Source organism: Ambystoma mexicanum, chromosome 7p (assembly GCF_040938575.1).
Source record: "Ambystoma mexicanum isolate Mex_15411 chromosome 7p, UKY_AmexF1_1, whole genome shotgun sequence".
Taxonomy (NCBI): Eukaryota; Metazoa; Chordata; class Amphibia; order Caudata; family Ambystomatidae; genus Ambystoma; species Ambystoma mexicanum.
The window spans coordinates 876,894,953-876,913,088 of NC_090939.1; the positions used below are offsets into that span (position 1 = coordinate 876,894,953).

Consider the following 18,136-nt stretch of genomic DNA (forward strand, 5'->3'; position numbering starts at 1 on the left):
TCATATCCATTTTAGGGAACCTTTCTTTTTGTATGTCTTTCCAAGGCACTATAATAACATAGAACAAAGAATTGATTACCCCTCTCTACAGAGGCTCCTGAAAGTACAAGATTGGTGCAGTTGTACACAATATTTAGTACACCAATAGACACACGTAGTCCCTAATGATCACTCAATAGACACATTAGCCTCCAGGAACTAGAGGAAGCAATAATATATTTTTTTAAAAGTACATTTATTCATGTATATTAAACAAAATATTTAAAAAACAGTATTAAAAAACTAAACAAGTAAGTGCAAAACAGTCACAGTTAATACCAACCTAGAAGACATAAAATTTAAAGGGGTGTGAGTCACTAAATAAACATAATTCAATCAAGTTGATACAAAAGGCTGCTAGCATTAGTAGTCTTTTTTTGAGATAGTGGACATGTTTCAGCCATGAATTAAATCAGACACATATCCCTAGTGTATTTTCAAAAATAGATGTCTAGGCCTTCTTCAGGACAAAAGATTTCTTCCACTTTTTCTTCACATTAATGAATTACCCCATTGTGTGATGCATATATGGTATCGCTGATCTATAAGACATAAAACCTTAATTATCATCATGAATTGATCAATAATATGTTTAACATTTCAATCAGTACATTAAATGCCTGTCTAGTGAACTATAGAAGGTGTCAGGTTTCATAAACAGAATTTTCTGTATTTAAAATCATGCATTTCAAGTTGGACTGAATTAATAAATGAACAAAACATCACATAACTACACCAATCTTTTTTACTTACATCTCAGGCAGAGTGAGAAAAAATTGATATCAATTGTGCCAATCAATTTTATTTCTTTAAGTGGGACGAGACGTGCACAAGTAAAGTTTCATCATTGTGGCATGAGGAGATGCTTGTCTTGACCTACAATATAAATGTCATTGCTAGCGAGTTGCGAATAGGAGGGGTGTAAACAGACAAACACACGGGAATTTACTGATTCCAGCTCTTAATGACTTATAACGCGTCAAGGTTAGGAAGAATTGAATCCATAAAATTAATGGTGGCACAGGTTAGTTGGGTGTTTGTCCCTGAAATTAAGTAACGCCACCAATCCTGCATATTTCCGTTTTTGGGTGCAAAAAGTTCCAAATGCAAGGAGCGTTGAGCAGCGATTGCTGGGCACCCCATTATCAAATGTTTGCTCGTTTCCACATCTTTCATACAGAACCGGCAGATATTACTCGGTGTAGACAGATATTTCCTTTGCATCAGCACCTCACGAGTTTTATAGAGATTTAGACGTAATCTTAGAAATTGATTGCTATGGTGTCTAGAGGGAAATGTCTCAAGGTATCTTGGCAGATCTCCGAGCCTCTTTGATGAGACTCCCAGATCTAGTGATGAAGTAAGAGCATTTCGTTTATTCATGTTTGTTATCCAATTCCATTGATGACATTTTTTTTTCGCTATCTGCGGAGTCGACAACAACAATTCTATGTTGATGTTAGCGTTGAGTAGGATTGACTTCAATTTTGCTTCCCATTTGTTTAGTAGGCCTGCTGATGGATCATTTGACTGTTCAGATAGGTTCTCATATGCTTTTTCTGGTGCTGATAGACACATTTTTCGAAGTGCTGAGTGCGACTTCCAAACCACTAGATTATATAGCGACTCAAGGCCCAGTTCATATCTAATAGCAACCATTGAGAGACATCGGGGTAATTTCAAAACCTTTCGCCAAAAGAACCCCTCGATTTGAGTCCAAAATTCCGCTTTTATGTTCCATCCTGCCTCGCTTCCAAATGTTACTGCTGGAGATACCTTTGCATGTAAAAGATTATTAATGGATGCAGAGTAAATTTTCCATACTTAGCATGCAGTTTTGATCCTTGTTGAGCGAGAATCTTCATTCGGGATAGAACATCAAGAGTCCAACTCTGTTCTCTGATAGAGGTGTTGAACAGCACTCCAAGGTAATTTTTGATTTCATAGCATTTATTGCCAGATGATTTTGATTTACGTAAACTTGTAAGGATGTCAGAAGTCTTTGTAGGCCAATTTCAGTGGAATCAAGTAAGACTATGTCGTCGGCATAGAATAACCAGCTGAGCTGTTTGCCATTCGCCTTCGGTGGAAACGACCTTGTTTCAGACAAAGCTGCTGGAAGATCTGAGATGAACAATTTGAATAATAATGCGGCTAACGGGCAGCCCTGTTTCACACCTTTTGTTGTTACAATTTCGTCCGTTAAGTCTCCCTCTGCATTCGTGTGAACACGGATGGTAGTGTTCGAATGAAGTGCCAATAAGGGCGACAGTAGTTGTGGTGGGCAGCCCCAGGCCTTGAGTTTTGACCATAACAGTTGTCGGTTAATGGTGTTGAAGGCCTGTTTGAGGTCAACAAATGCAAGAAACAACCTTTTCTTGCGGTTCAGGGCGTCCAGCTTTACCAGATTGAGAAGCAGTAGGTTTAATTCCACTCCCACTCCTTTTGTGAAGCCAGTTTGCCTTTCATCGATCAGATTTGCTTCGTCAGCCCATCTAGCAAGTTTTTTTGTAAAAATGTGGCAAATATTTTGCCCATAGTATCAAGCAACGCGAAAGGGCGGTAGTTTGCTGGATCTTCGCGGTTGCCTTTTTTGAACACTGGGACAATTACTGCTGAGGTCCATGAGGACGGAAGAGTTTGTGTTGCTGCTATTCGATCGAATAGTGCTTTGATGAAAGTTGCCCATTGTTTGCTATTAGCATTAGGTTTGATATGCCGTCCGGGCCCGCCGCCCTTGAATTCTTGAGCTTTCTAATAGCGATTTCGATATCTTCTACAGATTCAGTTGTATGCCAATTACGGCTTTCCGACAGCGTTGGACCAATTTCCACAGCGTCCAAAGATGTAAATACAGACGTGTAGTGTTTTACCCAACAGGATGCAGACACACCATTGGATAATGCAAACGTCTGTTTTAAATGGCCGTTGTTAATTAGTTCCCATATGTTTTTGTTATCTTTTTGTGTTATTACACGCAGCATTTGTTCTGCTTGATCTTGGTCACGAATGCAGTTAAATGATTTTAGCCAGTTTCGATAACGTGATCGTCTCTTCGCAATTTGTTCATGTGCATTTCCATCTGCTAGTTTCTTCAACCGCCGAATGTCCTTTTTTAGCGACTTCTTGGCTTCAGATAGTTCTTCACTGAAAGAATGTTTATTTTTTGTCACTTTGATGTTATGCCTATTTGAACATGAAGAAAATTGCAACAACAACGGCACGTAGTTATTCGCGTTGCCCAGCTTATTATCGTGACAAAAATCAGCGGTCAGGGTGTCAATCTGACGGCTGTTTATCTTTAGTCGGTTTTGCGCAGTGTTTGTAATTAGGGATGTTTTGTATCTTGGCTGGGTAGTTTTGTTTTTCAGCTCCCAAAATACCCTCAAGACATCATGATCGCTCTTGTCCGATTTTATTATGGCCAGCATGGAAATATGTCGGTGTAGACTATCAGACACCCAGATATAGTCTAGGGTTTTTCTTAGTTGACCTCTATGCCAGGTGTCGGCTGCTGGAATGTCGCCTGTGGTACAGCCGTTCAGCATTGTGCAATGTTGCAAACTTAATTCATATTCCCATTTGTGACCGCGATCGGCAGGGTCAGAAAGATTTTTAAACTGATTCCGAGAGATGTGTGTTTTGTCTTGGTTGAACCAAGAATAGTTTAGGTCTCCGCAGGTCAGGACGAAAAGGGTCGTCGAACTGCACAAAACTGGCATCAATTTCCGCCATGATTGATGATAAGTACTCAAGTTCTGAAATCATTGCGGGGTTCCAGTAAGTGTTTATTATCAGAAGATGTTTTTTCTTTTTAAAGTGGGGTTCACATCTTGATTCTAGGGTTATGGCTTGCACGAACAAGTTTGGGTTTGAACTGTCGATCACAGCCCACTGGAATGAGATTTTGAATAGCGTGAGTAGCCGTGAAAATGGTCTGCCAAATTGATTTTTCCCTGCAGCATTTAGGGCCACGGAATATCCATCACAGACAGGTGAATCACAGAGCCAAGTTTCTTGCAGGCAAATTATTGGGCTTCTTAGATCTGCCACTGATCCGGGTTGAAACAAATGTGTGAATCCTCTTGTATTCCATGAGGTTAACAATGGGGTCATACAATTTGACCCGACGTTATCCTAATCGCGCTTGTTCCGGTTGTGTATGTTGGATGAGAGCGAAGGTTGCACTCTGAGCTGTTTCCACAGATCGTCTCTTTTTGACATATTGCGGCCGGTGGTTTTGGAAGAATTTGAGTTGACAGTATTGGATGAAGACTGCTCGTCACATATCGTTAGATCGAATCCATAAAATAGTAGGTCATCTTTGGCATCGAGCAGTGGTTTAGCTACGTGTCTAGATTCATGTGAAGAATGACCCAATCAGTTCTACGTTCTGATTTGTATTCTACGATCGCTATGTCGTCAGATGATATGTTACGTAGAGCTGGGATATAGTGCAGCAGCTTCATTATATTGGCACGATTCAGATTTACATCGTTTTTTTCTTCAAGGATGTTTTCTAGTTCCAATTTCCACCATCGTGAATTAGATTGTCCAGGTACTCGATTATTTGAGTTGGTCTCGGGTTGACCGTTTTTCATCGAGTGAGCTGCAGTTTTCTTTGGTTTAAGCTTTGAAGCAGGAGACTCAACTGCTTTTGATGTTGACTTTATTGAAGATTTCGGGTGCTGGGCCATATTGGACGATGACGACGGTCTTTCTTTTTGTTTATCCTTAGGATTTGTGGATTCCTGAGGTTTGAACGAATGTTTAGATGGATTCCGCGCCGCTTGGTCGCCATGAGGATTGCACCGTGGCCGCGGACATTCGTCAGCCAAACTGAGGACAGTTGCTAAACAATCTTTGTCGTCAATTGAATAAGTAGAGAGGTCGCATAGGTCGATTGAAGTGTTTGAGGACAATTCCTCTGAGAGGATAGACTCTTCACGTCTACGCTTAACAGATGGAATTGGTAAGCGATCTGAATCATTGGTGGAGATACACTTATCTTGCGGTTTTTCCAATCTGGATTTCAGGGCACTTGATTTGGTAGCAACAGGACGTGGACGGGTTGTCAGATTTCTTATAAATTTCTTTGCGCTGTTAGAACGTAACCTTTTCAAGAGAGGTTTGTTTGTGCTAATATTCGTCTTTTTGCTAACATTTTGTGTTCCTTTTTGAGATGAATTCTTTGCTTCCTTGGGTTGTATTGATTTGGCAGGACCAGAAAAGATTCCAAACGTGACATTTTGAATTGCAACTACTCCTTTTGCAGTTTGAGGTCTTAGAGGTGTTGGTTCATCCGCCTGATCGGCAACTGGTTTTTGAAGGTTGTGTGTGATCCTTCCGTTCGAGGGTGATGGTTCTACAACTCCTTTTGTGGATTGAGATGACACCACTACTGATATGTCGGCCACTGCTGGAAGCTTGATTGTCGAGTGCGATTTTTTGTCCCTTATGTTATTCAGTTCCATGAGGTGCAATGGCGAATCCTTGTTCAAGGTGGCGACCTCTGGTGACACGCTAGTAGTTGTCAAGTGAGGCCCAGGACAGCACCATGGGGCACCAAAGTTTGAAACTTTACCATTGTCTGTTGTGTGCCTCATCCATTTTACTGCGTCCAGTAGCCCATCCATTAAAGAGTCATTTTGACAATGGTGACGTGCGGCGAGATCACTCAGCCGCTCTTGCCTTCTTAATGTTTGTTCGGCCTCGTGAGTCAGTTGCGTCTGTAGGGCCTCGTTGACTGCTTCAAATTTTTCCATCTTGGTTTTTATATTTATAATGAGCGCAGACTGATCTTTAAAGGACTCTTGAAGGGATTCGTACATTTTTAAAAAGGGAAGAAGGGCTGTTGAGGAAGCTGCTAAAACATTGTTGTAGATCTGCATGGCAGTGGCAGAGGAGAGACTAGGTTTAGATTTGACTCTTGAATTTTCTTCGATAGAAGAGCGTGTGTTATTTAATGTCTCTGACTGCAGGTCGCTACATGAAGAAGAGTTTTCTGGTGCAGCACAGATGTTCTCGTTTGATAAAGGTACTGGGTTTGTGCGAGCAGATGGAACTATTGGTGTGCTGGCTTGTTTCTTTCCGGTTTGAGATTCGTATGGCTTCAAAGTCGGTGTTTGCAGGGTTGATACTGTAAGGTTGCACCCAGCTCTTTCAACGTAGAGCGTTGAGTGCGAGTTTGGTCTGTTTTTTGACAAAATGGAGAGGGTGTCATCTAGTCGCATCATGTTTCGTTGCATGTCATTTTTATTTATAATAATTTGCTGTTTTTTAGGTGTTTGCAACGAGGCTGATGGCTCTAGGTGACAGGTTGATATGCTCTGTGGCCGGTGAACATTTGCAATTGGATGGTGCAAAGTGCTCCTTTTCTCGTGATTTATTTGAGGCTGGGTAGCGTCTGGGTCTGTATACGTCCGAGTAGGAGTGGGTTCAGCTAGTATGGTCACCTGCCGCTTATCAACAACAGCATCCAATTCTTTTTCAATTTCAACTCCGGTAATCGAGAAATTGTTTTTTGGCTCTGTGACCTCGTCACATTGAGAAGCTTCCATTAATTCGGCATCAGTGAAGTCAAATGGTGAGAAAAATTCGTCAACAGTCTCGGCGGTTAGTAACGACTGCTCTGTAAGTGTTTTTGTCAGAGGAGGAGATACAGTCGATGGTAAGCGGGAAATCAAGGGTAAGTCTTTTAAGGAAAGTAGACACATTTGCGGTTGGAATTTTGTACTCTGAGTGACTTTTAAGTGGACTGAAAGTTTAGAGACTTCCGCTGGCTCTTCTTGATGGCCAACCAGGCCGTTATCTATTGTAGTTGTCGCAACAGTGTCTAGTATTTCTCCTGATTTTACAGGAAACTCAGCAGAAATGTCAGATGGAATAACCTGTGTGCAAGGCAGCGAGCAATTCGTATCCGCCAATCCGGACGTGGCCGTCGTCACGGCTATTTGCTCTCGTACAGCTGGGGATGGTGGGATTAACTCGGTGCCAGAGATTGTAACTTCAGAAGTGTGGAGCGGTGCAAGATTGTTCATAGCAGCTAGTGGGGGTACTTGCGGATCATTAAAGGCAGTAGACAAAAGCAAGCAACTTGGTTCGCTTACCTTTGGTTTCTTGAGTGTAGAGGGCGAGCCGTCAGGCTTGAGGGCAGTCCAAGGATTTTGCATCCGGCGCTGCTGGATGGTCTTACACCTTAAGACGGGTCCACCATGAATTGATTGAGCTGTCATTTTCTGATCGGTGTCAAGCAAGCTAGCAGTGTTTCTTCAGGCCTCACTGCGCCAAACAGCCGCACAACAGCCAGCGCCCTTTACCCCGTCGGAAGGGTGGTTGGGCCGGGAGTTTATGCTCCCCGGTGGTCACGTGATCAGTCACGTGTGGCCCGCTGCGTCCGCCTCCTCCAGGAAGCAAGAGCTCAGAATTGCTCGCAATGCTGTAATGGAAGTGATTGCCGCTACTCGTGTTTCCAAAACAAACGTTCCTCCAACACAAATGAATCAGATCTATAATGTTTAATTAGAACACTGGAATATTGTCAGTTCAGTTGCTGACAATGTAGTGGCGGAGGGCAATAACCGCTGGTATAAGTTTTTAAGTCTTGTATCTGGCCTATATGATTTGTGGAAAAGGGCTGCAATGGTCAGTATTGCCTTTGGTTGTGGGCTAAAACTTAAAAAACTATTCTGGTGGCCCATTCTGTGGGAGAGGAATTCCTATGGAATTATTTTCCTAGCACAGTAATTCTGATGTGCTTATTCTCTAGACGGTGAGGGAATTGCCAGACACTGACGGAAGTCTTAGTACAGGTATGCCACTTGTCTGATCGGCATCATTTCTACCCTGCTACAATAAGGAAAATGGCCTATTATACTGAGCACAGTCTTTTTAATTTGGTGAGATTTGGGGTTAGTTCATGAACTCCTGTTAGGTAGGATTTTGATAAATGTGAAGAATCTTCCTAACCTATGTAAACCCCAGAACGTTTTGCCTGGACTTGATAATTATTTTACCGTGTCTCTAGGCAATTTTCTTCTAGTCTTTATATGGGTGATCTTTTTATGTATTTCCATAGTGAGTGAACAGAGTTATAGTTTCATATAACTTCGGACTGACTGTTATGTACTATGGCAGCACACAGCGTTTCAAATGCAGTGGCTTCCTTTTAATTTTATTATTTCCTGGGTGAACTCCTGTTCCAAAGAGGTAAAGTGCGATTCATATCTCATTTACATTGATTTTAGTGAGCCAGTACACACCACCTTATGTGGAATGCTGGGGTGACATAATGTATCCCCTTTCTGACTTACCTTGTAACATTTATGTTACAATTACAAGTTAACTTGAATGGCAGGTAGTAGTGTAACTACTTTTATGACTTATAATCATTATTACTGGCAGGCTGTTAAATCAGCCACAATAATGCACACGAGGGCCACCATTCTGCTTGAAGAGTGGGTTTCTTCTTTTTTTCGCCATTTCTCATTTGCTTGTTGTTTCTTAGGTCTTCTTCTGCTATTCTAGGTGGGAAAACCCTTGGTTGAAGTTTTGTCTATGGCGGGAATCCTTTGTATTCTGTGCCGAGGCTCCAGAGTGTCTGAGAAGGCAGGAAGTGATTGAGGAGTCCAAAACTCTGCAACCCTTTGACTTTCACCTTGCATGAAAGGAACCAAGTCCCAATAGGGGCTGGCTGTCCTGATTGGACAGCCAGAATGCCCCTTTATGTAAACTGCAGGGAGGGTTTGCAGAAGTTGTACTGTAGTTCCTGACAAATATCTCAATCCTGGAAGCTGCTGACAAGTCAACCACTGGAGCTGAATCCAAAGAGGAAGATGAAGAGAAGTCAAATGTAGTGATTTGCAGCGACCAGAGAGCCTGCTGTGTAACCAGACCCTGATGCAACCCTTCCCTCCAATTGACCTGGGGGGTCCCGAATGCAGTGACTCCTACCCAGAGTTGATGATATCCACTAGTCTCAAGAAGACTTGCATTTTGTGCTGTGACCTTGATGAGCTGCAAACTGCCAATACCCTAGGACTTCAAGAGTGAGTGCAGTGCATGGCCTTCTGAGCTCTGAATTTTGCTGAAATTTTGGTGGACTCTTGCTGGATCTCCAGAGACATGATTCGAATCCCTGAAGGTCCCTCACCAGACAGCTGTACAGAGAGTGAAGAGAATCTGACCAGCGATATTCATTCTTCCTCTGGCTCCTGTAAAAAGACACCCAACCCACAGAGCCCAGAAAAAGCATAAAGAGTCTTTTTCTGGAAGTCTCCTCTGGTGATTGCTGCTGCAAGTTCCCATCCAGTTGTAGAGATGTGGCCGCGCGCTCTAGCAGTCACCTCAATTATCAGCAGAGAATCCTTGGGCCCATCAAAGACTCCCCACCAAAAGAACGGAAGACTCAGACATGGGGCAAAGTTACTGTCTTTTATTAGCAAACAAAATGACAGGGAGCACACCATAAAAACAAGTATCCTCTGAGCTCTCGTCTTCTAAGCATGTGTCACCAGTTTTATCCCGGTATGAAGTCACACATCCAGGCTCCATCCCAGAAACCGATCAGAAATTCACATTGGTCCTCTGGTTCGATGGGAACAGTCCTCTTCATCTACCTTGGTTAAATGGCATTGTCCTGTTGGCTGGGTCACACATGTTTTGAGACCACAACATTAAGCTGTCCTGCTTGTAATTATGAGGAATTTAGCCTGATTTTCTGCAGGTGGCTCATTGTCTTGCTAACTGGAACTTTCTCGTCTCCACTTGTCCTTGGCTGGGTGCCTTGTTTCTGCTCGCCTCTGGCTGTGGCGATAATGTCAGCCTTTCCCTGTACTTGAAGCCTGTCTCTCCTTTGTCATCCATTTCAGAGATATCATATCATTCCTTATGGCTTCTCTATGTTAGTAGAAGTCAAGCATGTGCAAGCTAAATATATGAACTCTTTGCATCTTGTGGTTTCAGCTTTGGCAAAAGACATGAACATATAGATATGTATGTGTGTCCGTCCTCTACCTACGTGGGTCATAAGCATGTGCTTTGTGCCTATATGCAATAAAGTAGTGGATGTTTGTGTCACTTCATGAATGGATGAATATTTACTTCATGTATAAGTGCAGCTACCTTATGTTGTCAGTGATTATGTCATTAGCCTCTGGTTTTGCAGTTTGTGGACTTGCTTGATCGATGTCATTTCCATATTGTCCAAATCATCGATTAGATATGGTCTGAAGGGCTGTCTGAGAGAATAACTTTTCTCACACCTATGATACATTGAAGATCGCAGTGATGGGCCTAAGAGTGAGAGTCATCTGTTGTTTCTCTGCCTTCATGTTGAGAGTCATTTGGGGGGCATGAGGGTCAGATTTGGTCCCCTGTTTACAATCCCCCCTCTGGTCGACCTGTTGACCACACTATTTAGATGACTCTCTTGGTTTGTCTGCAATTTCGTGAGTCAACTCTTTGTTATCCCTCCAAGATGTCCACAGTATTTTGTATGATCATCCAGTCTCCATGTCACGTAACTGCAGTCCTCATCAGGGTTGCACCAAACCAATTTTCCCCAATAGTCACAGGTGTTGTATGGGTACTTGAATACTCGTACTGTTGGGAATAGAGGACACTGTGTCAGTTGTGATTTCAGTGAATTCTGTGTCTTTGTTTCTTCATCTTCTTAGGTCTCTACGCCGATCAGTACTTTCATCCCTAAAGTCTTTTTAGTTGTCTTTCTACACTTCATGATGATTATCCTGATGACACAAAATGTCAGCAACACTAATATCAAAGCTGATGCCAGTACTTTCAGTTTGTTGGCCATCCATGTTGCTATCCATCAGAGTATATAAAACAGCCAATATTCGTCCTTTCCTAAATGTTTCCTTTCTGCCTCCATCTTCATGTGCAGTTCAGAGTGCCGGGTGAGGTCCTCTGTCAGAATCCCATTGCCTTTGTCATTGGCAGGAATGAATGTATAGCAAGAAGATCCAATATTGGCTCAAACACCTCCTTCCATGGCTGTGAGGAGATCTAGAACATATCTATTCTGCAAGGCCTCTAGCCTAACTGTTCTCAGCTCTTCCTTGATGGCTTTGAAACCCTTGACGGTCAAGTTTATTGTCTGCACCAGCTCCCAATGCATATTTCGGATCCATTTGGCATTTGTGCTTGCTTGAACTGCTGGAACGATAGACGCAAAGAACATCTCAGTGCTGCTGAACAGCCTGTGCTCTGGTGGTATCACATCCGATGCATTCTCCATTTCGATGAGGCATAGCTCTCCCTTTTCACTCTGGTCAACCCTACAGATCTCTTCTTTCTTTTGCTCATATCCATTTTAGGGAACCTTTCTTTTTGTATGTCTTTCCTAGGCACTATAATAACATAGAACAAAGAATTGATTACCCCTCTCTAGAGAGGCTCCTGAAAGTACAAGATTGGTGCAGTTGTACACAATATTTAGTACACAAATAGACACACGTAGTCCCTAATGATCACTCAATAGACACATTAGCCTCCAGGAACTAGAGGAAGCAATAATATATATTTTTAAAAGTACATTTATTCATGTATATTAAACAAAATATTTAAAAAACAGTATTAAAAAACTAAACAAGTAAGTGCAAAACAGTCACAGTTAATACCAACCTAGAAGACATAAAATTTAAAGGGGTGTGAGTCACTAAATAAACATAATTCAATCAAGTTGATACAAAAGGCTGCTAGCATTAGTAGTCTTTTTTCGAGATAGTGGACATGTTCCAGCCATGAATTAAATCAGACACGTATCCCTAGTGTCTTTTCAAAAATAGATGTCTAGGCCTTCTTCAGGACAAAAGATTTCTTCCACTTTTTCTTCACATTAATGAATTACCCCATTGTGTGATGCATATATGGCATCGCTGATCTATAAGACATAAAACCTTAATTATCATCATGAATTGATCAATAATATGTTTAACATTTCAATCAGTACATTAAATGCCTGTCTAGTGAACTATAGAAGGTGTCAGGTTTCATAAACAGAATTTGCTGTATTTAAAATCATGCATTTCAAGTTGGACTGAATTAATAAATGAACAAAACACCACATAACTACACCAATCTTTTTTACTTACATCTCAGGCAGAGTGAGAAAAAATTGATATCAATTGTGCCAATCAATTTTATTTCTTTAAGTGGGACGAGACGTGCACAAGTAAAGTTTCATCATTGTGGCATGAGGAGATGCTTGTCTTGACCTACAATATAAATGTCATTGTTAGCGAGTTGCGAATACTTCACTCACAAAATTATTTTGCTGCTTATAGACTGTAGCGCGATCTACTATCATTCCTAAAGAGGAGCTATCGGTATAGGCACAAAGTTAGAACATTGTTTCCCTCGATTCGGATTTCAAGAACATGTTTGAGTGACAGGGGGGGTTAATTACCTTGGGTTATGCCTTCGTATAAATGCGGAGGGCATAGGAGATAATTTGGACTGACGCAAGGAAAAGTTCTGCAAAATGTGGTTTCCGTATGCTGTGAACCAAATGCAAAAAACTAGGTGTAAGTCCTAAAAGCTGTCAATGCCCAAAGGGTATTGTAAGGAGCAGAGAAAACCTGGGTAACTTACTATGCCGTGAAGTGGCTTTCTTGTTTCTTTAGGATGGCAGCTGCAGAGTTAATTACAAAAAAAGCCGCCGTATGGGAAACAGCACGTCAAAGTGATTCCGGAAATGCTGAGAGTCATTTAAAATGACAAAAGGAGCCTCATGTACATTGTGCAACATATTATGTCAGCGAAACTGTGAAATGAATACACACATACATGATTAGGAAACTAATTGCTGTCCAAGGAACAGCAGCTGTGATATTAGAGAAAACGAGCTGACTTACTGGCGTAGAGCAAACTCAATTGTTAAGTGTAGTTGCTAGGAGACCACAGAGCAGCCAGTGATTCGGTCACGGGTGTTGCCGTGTCTGAGAACCTGCATGTTATAAGGCCCAGTAGAGAAGAAAAAGGCACCAAGATCTTAATTGGGGCAGATAGGGACTGTGCTGCGTTTATGCCAGCAGAACGTGCCAAATGGCAAGAATTATCAGTGTGTAATGCACAGAGTCAAAATAAAAATAAACTTACTTTCAATAGACGGTCAGCGTGACGGCCTGCAGAGCTCTTGCCTGGGAATGTCACATCTATCAAAATAGACGAGCTATTTATAGGGGTCTGCAAAGTACAATTACGTGCTGGCTGCGGTCACATGACTGTTGAAGCGAGTGAGTGGATTTAAAGATATACATACAACGCAAAGCTACGTCGCCATAGAGAATGCAAGATAGGTTAATGTAAAAAATGACTGGGAAATGTCTTACCAGGATGATTAGCCTGCAGGATCAAAAAAGAACCGCAATGGATGTGGAAGGGGCATATAGAAGGGGCTCAAATAAGATAATATGATATGATAGGTTTTTTATAACGCGCTTAATACCCAGAGGTTTCTAAGCACGGACCCAGGGATCAAACCTGTGCTGCTCCGTGTCATCTTGTTTCCAAGTCGAGCACGCTGCCGCTGAGCTATCCTCCTGGGAATATAGCTGGTTCTACAAGGTCAAGAAAACCATTTGGAGTAATACCAAATCCACATCAAGCAAAATAATTTTGCTGCTATGTGTACAAATATGTACATGTGTATGAGGAAGGTGTGTCATACCAAGAGGCTATTCCATTCAATAGAAGAATTTAACCCTTGGTTAACAGTATTAAGGGTGTAGATCCAGCGTTGTTGGCAATGACTGAGTACTAGTTCCCTATTGCTTCCTCTTTCTGTTGGGGGAATTCTTTGAATCACAAACCAAAGAAGATCTGTGTATTTGTGTTTCTTCGCTTCATAGTGTGCGACTAAAGGTTTTTTGTCGATTTTATTCTTAAGACAGCACCTATGTTCGCATATCCGTTGTTTTACAGGTCTACTAGTTTTTCCTATGTACAATAAGTTGCATGGGCATTTAATGCTGTATAGCAGTCAATCTGTGGAACAGTTCAAGAAATGACACAGTTCCCACGTTTTCTTGTTTAGTTCGATGGATTTAAAGTTGTTGGTCAGGGAACAGACTGAACATGGGCTGCACTTAAAATGTCCAATAACAGGTGGTAGATGCCAAAGTGTTGTTTGTTTTTGGGGCTCCTGTTTTTTAGGGTAAGAATATACCAGCATATCTCTGTAGTTTTTTTGTCTTTTGAAAGCAAATTGGGGTGTTGCGGGACTGAAGTCTGAGGTAGACAGAATATGCCAATGTTTTTTTTATTATTCTGTGTAGTCCGTTGCTGATGGGGCTAAAGGTGCTGACGCATGTTATTCTCTCCTCTGGGGTTTTTCTTTCTGGATTTAGACACCTGTCTCTATTGGCATGCTGGGCACGTTTATATGCCAAGTGGATCAATTCTTTCGGGTAACCCCATGTGTTTAGGTGTTGTGTCAAGTCTTTTTCTTCTGTAATGAAGTCGCTCATATTTGAACAGTTTCTTCTTATCCTAAGGAACTGACCTATGGGTAATTTTTCTCATTTACCCAGTAGATGAAAGCTGTTGTATTTGAGTAAAGTGTTCTCATCTGTGGGTTTGCGGTATAGGTTAGTTGCCAACAGACCGGTTTCAGTTTTATAGATAAGAAGATCCAGGAACGGGATCAGTTGTAAGTCCCCTGTCATAGTAAGTGCAATATACTGGTTGTGGTTGTTAAGCCAGATCAAAAAGTTGTTGAGGGAAGGCAAGTCGCCCTTCCACGCCATAAACATGTCATCTATGTAACAGAACCATTTCATGATATTGGTTTTGAAAGGGTTCTCCTGGTGGTATATAGAGGAGGATTCAAGGTAGTCCATAAAAAGATTTGCTAAATCGAGGGCAAATGTGGCCCCCATGCTAGTTCCGTGTGTTTGCCTATAAAAAGTTCCTTCATATAGGAAAAAAAATCAGTCAGAGCAATACAAATACATTCCAAAATAAATGCTGTCGGAACTTTGGTTAAAGTATCCGTACGTTTGTTCAGGTATATTTTCATGATTTTTAAACATTGAACTTGGGGGATACTGGTGTAGAGAGCTTTGACTTGAAGAGTCACTAAAATGTCTTGTTGATCTACAAGTAAACCCTGAAGTAAGTTGACCATACTGGTGGTATCCTTAACAAAGGATTTTATGGATCTTACAAAAGGTCTTAAGAACCAGTCTGCATACATGGATAAAGATTCTAGGATGGAGTTAATAGCAGAAACGATGGGTCTGCCAGGTGGAATCTGAGGATTGTTATGTACCTTCGGAAGGAGGTAGAATACAGGAATTGTGGGGGAGGTTTTGATCAAGAAACAGTGTTCATCTTGGTCAATCCAACCTTCCCTGAGGTCGTGGTCCATGAAACTTTCTATTTCTTCTCTAAGACGGTCAGAAGGATCTCTGTCTAGTTTGTGATAGAAAGGTGGTTGTGTAATTGAGCTGCCACTTCGGTCTTATATAGGTTTGTGTCCCATAGGACAATGCCACTGCCTTTGTCTGCTGGCTTGATGAGGAACAGAGGGTTAGTTTGTAGGGATGTGAGAGCAGTTCTCTCTTCCCTGGTCATGTTGTCTTTGTGATGATTTTTGACTTAGGGAAGATTTTTCGTTTTTTAAAACCAGATATTGTATGGAGAAGCCTGTTTGTTATCATTAGAGAATCATTACCCATTTAGGGATTAGTTATCCATCATTCTGATTAGTGTGATATTAGGTATCCACATTATCCACATATTATGTAGCCATTTGCATTTGCTATAGAAAAAGGCCTGTTATATTTGTAGAGACATGTAGACACATGTAGAGATAGACTGACTGTTATGTATTATGTATGCATTTAGAGACATGCATGAGTGTGCCCTTAGAGTATGCATTGAGCTTTGAGTATAGCGCTTGGGACGAGTGAATGCGGTAGGCACTACATTCGAGAATAGAATGCATGAGGCCTCTTGTTTTGAAGCCATCCTGAATGAGACAGAACAGAAGTGCCACTTGATTCTGCGGAAGAATGTTTTGAGTTATTAGGCCTCATTCCGAGGCTGGCGCCAAGGGATTACCGGCACCGGTAAGGACACTGATGCCGGTAATCCCTTTGCGCCCTATTCCGTTGTCCCTTTGCGGGTCCCGCTATGGCCACCTGGTTTAACCAGGCGGCCTTAGCGGGACCCGCAAAGGGTCCAGGGAGCAAATGACGGTACCGCAAATTGCGGTACCGTTATTTGCACAGTCCCCATTCCCATTGAGCCCTATAAGGGCTCAAATGGGAATGGGGAATGATATTTTCAATGGGGACTTACCGGTCCCGCAAATGTCCGACTAGACCGGTAAGTTCCCATTGAATGAGGGCGGACTTGGTACCATTATTGGAAGCAGCCATGGTGCTATTAGCACCATGGCTGACTCCAATCTCGGAATGAGGCCCATTGTGTACGAGGAATGCGTAAACAGTTTGGTTGTTCAGATAAGATAAGAGGTCGACTCTTGCCTTAGTAGAAACGGTGAAGGGCTGACTTATCAGGCCCTGGTTGTGTTCGCCAACAGAGAAGGTGGGGGCCATGCAGGGAGTGAGTTGCCTCAGAGAGAGACAGAAGAAAGGGATTTCAATGGAGTGAATAGAGGAATATGGAGGGAGATAGGATGGTATGGTAACACGTAACACAGATAGCATGTACAAGATAGGCTGAAATGTCACGATGACAGAACATGCAGTAACTGAACAAGAACACACAGCACAAGACATGCATCACAGACTTTCAGGCACTGCTCGGATTTGGAAATGCTACCAGAGATAGCATAAGTGAATGCTTAATGTAACCATAGAGATGTATGTACATCATTTGACACTATCACTTAGCAGTAGGAGTTTATGCTGCTCTCTGACTCTGAGATTGAAGGGAGGTGTTTAGTGTGGCATTGATGGAGGCTTTGTGCAGTGTTTTGGGGGCAGCAGAATCAGAAGGCTTCGGGAGTTCGGAAGCTTGGGGAAGCATTCTGATGAGAGCTGATGAGATCGATCTGGCAGAGAGTTGGCAGGAAGACCAGACCACTGATAGGCCAAGGAGAGGCCCCCACTGACTGGCTGGTTGTAGAGTTAGCTGGAGAGGAGAGAGATGAGATTGGGAAGCTTGCACATGGCAAGAGGGGTGTATTGCTGATATGAGGCCTAATTGATCTGAATAAGACATGTGACAATGGGGAATTAGGATGTCAGGATTCGTAGGGAACTGAGACATTTCCGGTAAACATGCTACACAAACACCTACTTCTATTCCTCTGTCTTCCCAGTGCTATCTATCTCCTGACATTTTGGGAAAGCGAATGCCGAGTGCATGTACGTTCAGTCTTTTAGAACGTTGCTGCTCTTTTAGGAAGCGCTGGGGATTACCTTGGAAACGCAGACACCCTGTGTTTCTGGGGTCACGTGTTTTTGCACGGTGATCACTGTTACGGTCACGTGACAGTCATACGCGTATTTAGGCCCCGCCTTTCAGCTTCACTTTGCTTCTGAATTTGTTTCTTTGGCTATGTATTTTGTATGACTCTTGGAATTTACGACCCGACTTGTTTTTTTGGATTTCCCGCTTCTGGTTCCCCTGTCTGCCTTGGTTGCTGGTTTTGCTATGACTCTTGGAACGTTTTACGGACTGTTTTTCGGATCATGGCTTCCTCTGTTTGGTTCTCGACCGCATTGTTAAAGACCCACGGAACTGTTTAAAGGACCTGCTTGCATTTCGTTTCTACTGCTACATTGCCCTATGGATTTTTCACCTGGAATTCTTCACGGTGTGTGTTTTGGACTTGAAATTCCTCAGTTGTTTTTCTTTCTGAACTAGAGACACTCAGTGTTCTAGGCATCCGCGTGCCGTCGGTGTAGGTGGACCCAAACTTCCTTGTTGGATTGTTGCTTTAGGCGTCCTCGTGCCGGCGGTGGGTAGGTGGATCATTGCTTCAAGTTCCCACTTCGTTTTTTCATGGACAGCATTGCTTCAAGCTCCCACATCATTTCTTCCTGGATAATCATTCATTCATGAAATCTACAACAATGTGGTAAAACCGTTCTGTTATTTA

General features: G+C 42.3%; 1 protein-coding gene across 2 annotated transcripts in view; it reads right to left on the bottom strand.

Annotated features, from left to right (window-relative positions):
• Positions 1-229: 229 nt before the first annotated feature.
• Positions 230-18,136, bottom strand: part of LOC138526398 (uncharacterized) — a 34,185-nt gene continuing 16,278 nt past the window's right edge. For both annotated transcript variants that reach the window (XM_069637107.1, XM_069637108.1), the window contains exons 3-4: positions 12,153-12,275; positions 230-11,941 (exon numbers count right to left, since the gene is read on the bottom strand). In XM_069637107.1, coding sequence (XP_069493208.1) covers positions 4,386-7,274 — 2,889 coding nt within the window. In that variant the 5' untranslated portion in view covers positions 7,275-11,941; positions 12,153-12,275 and the 3' untranslated portion in view covers positions 230-4,385. The remainder of the gene's footprint in view (positions 11,942-12,152; positions 12,276-18,136) is intronic.